The 4,867-nt window shown below is 36.4% G+C and overlaps 2 protein-coding genes across 2 annotated transcripts in view; one reads left to right on the top strand and one right to left on the bottom strand.

The window, feature by feature from the left end:
• The window catches only part of LOC144449078 (ester hydrolase C11orf54 homolog), an 11,744-nt gene extending 11,269 nt beyond the window's left edge, over positions 1-475 (bottom strand). Inside the window, exon 1 of the mRNA XM_078139501.1 lies at positions 148-475. Coding sequence (XP_077995627.1) covers positions 148-205 — 58 coding nt within the window. The 5' untranslated portion in view covers positions 206-475. The remainder of the gene's footprint in view (positions 1-147) is intronic.
• Positions 476-793: 318 nt separating this feature from the next.
• LOC144449223 (uncharacterized) lies at positions 794-3,812 on the top strand. The gene is made up of 4 exons (XM_078139733.1): positions 794-939; positions 1,489-1,693; positions 2,511-2,703; positions 3,499-3,812. The coding sequence occupies exons 1-4, from the start codon at positions 794-796 to the stop codon at positions 3,810-3,812; spliced, it is 858 nt and encodes a 285-aa protein (XP_077995859.1).
• Positions 3,813-4,867: the final 1,055 nt, after the last annotated feature.

Below are 4,867 nucleotides of genomic sequence, written 5' to 3'. Positions count from 1 at the left end.
CGGAAACCTCGAAGTGTATACATACATCCAGAGCAAGGTTCTTCAGGTACGGACTATGTATATGTTCGATCACAGTTCCTCTCATGTCATCGAGGGACTGTGGTTCGATGTTTCGGTATAAAACGAATTGTAAGAAGAGTGTTTTACCTTTCGCAACTTCTTCATAATCTGGAACATATAATTCTTTCTTCTGAACTTTTGACATATCGGTCAGGTTGTTACCAAAATCGCCAACGTACAGTGCAGTGATCTTGTATATTTGTAAATTGTATTGTGGGAGGACACGCTGTTGTTTCCAGGGGCCGCACACTTATGAAGTTATGAAATGATGTTTAGTTTTCACGACACTGTTGACGTAATATACCTACTACGTCTGTTTTTGCAATGTTATTGTCAGTACACAGATTTCTGCTGGTGGATAATGCTTTACAATGTAAAAGCTGAAAATGTCGTGAAAAAGCAGTGATTAAACAAGAATCAGTTTAGCTTCCGTCAAGCCAATAAAATAGGTGGCTCTGGATTTATACTCCGCTGGAGTGGAGAAAACGTGTCGAAACCCCGCAGCGTATAAATCCAGAGCTATAAAATAGGGTGACATCCCCGATATTGCATGACCTTTAACCTTTGCCAGCTGATCAGTTGGCAGTTCAGGTGTCAATCGTGTTGTGTTATCTGATATAATGATTAATCATACGCGTACTACCTGAAATCTCTTTCATCTCTTGACCAACATTTCATTTCACACTGCAAGTCAATTCTTGTTTTACATTATTATGAACTGATTTCCATGACAATGGACATAGGAAAGTTTCGTATTTACGACTGGTCTATTGCGGGCACTGAAACGTGCATAGTCGTTTTAGTAGAGGGAGTGAAAGTGGCATTTGATATTGGTTACAGTACAAGTCACTCGGTTAGATGTAATCATGTATTTATAAGGTAAGTTAGAGTTTGTTTCCATGGTTACAAATAGACAGACCATAATGTCAGTGGAATTAATGTTTTTAAACACTGCCATTCAGAGATGTATGACAACTTTAATATAATATGGTCTTGTTGACATGTTGTAGTATTTCAAATATTGACTTTAGTTTTAATATCTCTGAGAATTTTAAAAATACGATTTTACAAGATTGTCATCTCAAGTCGGTTTTTATGTGCATTTTGTTAGTTTGTTTGACATCTTTGTATGTTTTGTATTCTTGCCTTTTGCTCGTTTTCTCAAGTTTTTCATTTTTTAGAAGCCATATATAAATTGGACTTGCTCCCATTGGTCCATAACCACAGGCATTTGAATCAGTGTGTATATATATATATATATATACCTTTTCATTTTATACATTTTTCAATATGAGCTTTTCATATTCATAAAATTGATCTAACTTCTAATGATTTCTATTATCCGAATAATGCATTACTCTCCCAGTGTTACCTTGTCCTTTGCAAAGACACCAAATTTACACCAATACTCAATATATTTGTTTCTAGCCATGGTCACATGGACCATGTATCAGGACTGGTACAACACACTGCAAAGAGATTACTTGGTAATATGAAGCCTGCTATGTATTATGTACCCTCAGTAATAAAACCATGTCTAACTCATGCAGCTGAAATGTTTGCAATCATGGACAACAAAGATGCCTTGAAGCAAATCCAAATTATGGAGACTGAACCAGGACAAAGGATACAGGTATAGGTTAATCTGACTTCACCAACAGTTGATTATGAAATCGGAGAGTTGAATTATATGAATTATATAAATGAAATGTTGTGTATTAGCTATACTGGTATCACAGCAATGCATTCTCTCAAGCTATAACTTTTGTTCTGCTGATGCAGTCGGCCTCATTGTACTAATTTGTAGTGTATACCTGGGTTGATGGCATCAAGTGGCTTGAGGTTTTTACTGTGATGTGGTGTAAGGCAGTAGACCTCATTGTAGTGTGTATCTGGGATGATGCCATCAAGTAGTTTTAGGTTTTTACAGTGATGTGGTGTAAGGCAGTGGACCTCATTGTAGTGTGTATCTGGGATGATGCCATCAAGTGGCTTGAGCTTTTTACAGTGATGTGGTGGAAGGCAACAGTCATGTTGCTGAAACAAAATAAGTGCAAGTCTTTCTTGTATGTATATCAACAAATATTGTTTTAATTGTATTATGTCTCTGTGTTTTCATATGTTGTGTGTGTGTGCATGTGCATGCATGTGTGTGTGCGCGTGTGCATGCATGTGTGCATGTATGTGTATGTATGTGTGTGTGTATGTATGTGTGTGTGTGTGTGTGTGTGTGTGTGTGTGTGTGTGTGTGTGTGTGTGTGTGTGTGTGTGTGTGTGTGTGTGTGTGTTGTGTGCCGATGGGTGGTTGGGTGTATTTGTGGTATAACTAACTGCATATCCTGGTGCATACATTTGTGTGAGTTTGTGTGTTTATACTGAGTAATGTAATACAGGTGTCGTAAATGACCTTTTATATTTCTAACCAACAATGTTGTCTCTCACAATTTTAGTTGCCCCAGGGATACTTTGCAACAGTCTTCAGGACAGTCCATAGAGTACCTAGCCAGGGGTATATTCTGTGGAAACAAAAGTCAAAGTTGAAAGAAGAGTACAGGGGCCAGGCACCAAAAGATATTGCTAAACTAAAACAGACAGGAGTTGAAGTCACAGAAACTCAGGATGTTCCAGAAATAGCATTTACAGGTATAACCCAGTATTAGTACCTCAAGTATAAATAACCCTAAAGCGAGTGGTTCAATAGGGAACATAGTGACTTGCCATCTTGAATGGGGCATCTTTGGAAATATAGTACAAGTCCATTATGAATCAATCAGTCTTATAGCCTATCTTGTCAAATTGTTTGTGACCACTTATTGTATTACCTAGTTGTGGTTGCCCAGACCCTCACAATTTTGTGGGGAAAAAAAGAATAAAAAAGATTTTTTTCTGGTCAGCGCATGCATCACTTGAATGCCCTCATGTCGATCTTTTTTTTCATGTTTGTCCAGCCCATGCAGTCAGCAGACCCATGGGGAAACACAAAAATAACCCTCCCTACTTCAGTGAAGACAACTGCAGAGCCAATCATGAACAAGCAAATGCCCCACATACGCACTTGCTCTAAAGTACTAAATAAAACGAACAGTAACTGTCATAAATATTTGATTGATTGACAGGTTTGTTGAGAATTAAAAAAACATTTTTGTGTTGTTGCACAACTTTAGACAGAATGTCCAGAAACAATTTTTTTATTTTTGGCCAAATATTCTCCGTATTTATTTGTATTACATGTACCACAGGGTCAAATGTGTTCCTACTGTATCGAGTAGTTGTTGCCATAGATACACATACCTTCTTTATTACTTGCACTTCATATTCATTCAGAAAAATTAAAATATCTATGAAATTTAATTTTAAACTAAGAACAAATTTCAAGGCCATTCTTTAATGTTTTGAAATACACACCATATTCATAAAAATTGTAAATTTACTTTTCAGGTGACACAACATTTGAATGTTTCCAGTTGAAGGGCAATGAAGCTGTTCTGAAAGTCAAGCTTTTGATTATGGAGGCAACCTACTTGGATGTGGATACAACACTAGACAAAACTAGAGAGAGAGGTCACATCCACCTCGACGAAATTATACAAAATGCAGAACTCTTTCAAGATGTTGAGTCAATTCTTCTTATGCACTTTTCAGATAAATACTCATCATCAGAAATTGAAGAGTTAGTCAAATCTAATTTACCAGACTCATTGTTAGGAAAAGTTCATCTTGCTCTGACAGCTCATAATAATTATAGACAGTAAATTTTATATCTTAGTCTATTATAAGGAAAATCACAAGGAAGAATATTTAGATATTATACGTTGCACGAGCCAAGTTGAACAAAACATATGGAATATATACTAGGGTCGTTCTAAGTGACAACAATGCGTGTCTATGTCACAACAATGCGTGTCTATGTCACAACAACACATGTCTACATCACTGGTTCTGCTGTGTTCAAAATATGACTATGAGTCAAAACCTTCAAATTGCCAGTACTTTCCCTGATTTTTCTTTGATATTGCTGGCCCAGGTATAATTATGTTATTCTCCAATATTTGTCTTCATTCAACATGAAAATACTTGTGACCTGAGGGTTATCACTACATGTCTAGCGACTTGTAGTGACAAGCCCCTTAGGTCACTCAGGTTTTCCTTGTCTGAACGAAGACAAATATTGGGGAATAACATCCAATTATTCTTCAATGTTTTTGTATTGTTCAGCCAAGGAAGATATGAGTGACCTGGGGAGTGGGCTTTGTCATGAAGAGTTGCTCAACGAGTAGTTACGAACCCTGAGGTCACAAGTATTTCCAGCTGAATGAAGTAAAATATTGGGGAATAATATATGAGAATAATAATTATACACTCTCAAGCATAATTTACGAAAAATCAGAAAAATAGTGGTGATTTGGAATGTTTGGACTTGTATCAAGTTTCAATCACCACAGAACCAGTGATGTAGACACGGGTTGTCATGATGTAGAACGACCAGGGTATATAATCCATATTTTCTGTTCCAAGACTATAACTTGGCTTAAGTATGGTACAATGAATGTGATCCAGAGAAGATTTACATGTAAAATATTCAAAGGTATATTGAGATGGAAATAAAATCATTTGTATATTTTTGCAATAATCATGAATTAACTTTACTTCCATGATTTCAAGGGTATGAGTAATACAACAGAAATATTGGCATAACCTCAGCACTAGAGTTGGTCATGTGTAGCTGTACCATAAGATAAAATGGATGTTGGGACATGTATATGCTGGCATAATTTTTGGGAGGATTTCCTTGTATGAACACAGAAGA

The sequence above is a fragment of the Glandiceps talaboti genome, chromosome 18 (assembly GCF_964340395.1).
Source record: "Glandiceps talaboti chromosome 18, keGlaTala1.1, whole genome shotgun sequence".
NCBI classification, from domain to species: domain Eukaryota; kingdom Metazoa; phylum Hemichordata; class Enteropneusta; family Spengelidae; genus Glandiceps; species Glandiceps talaboti.
Note: the sequence above shows the minus strand (reverse complement) of the source record. Positions and strands in the feature narration are given on the sequence as shown.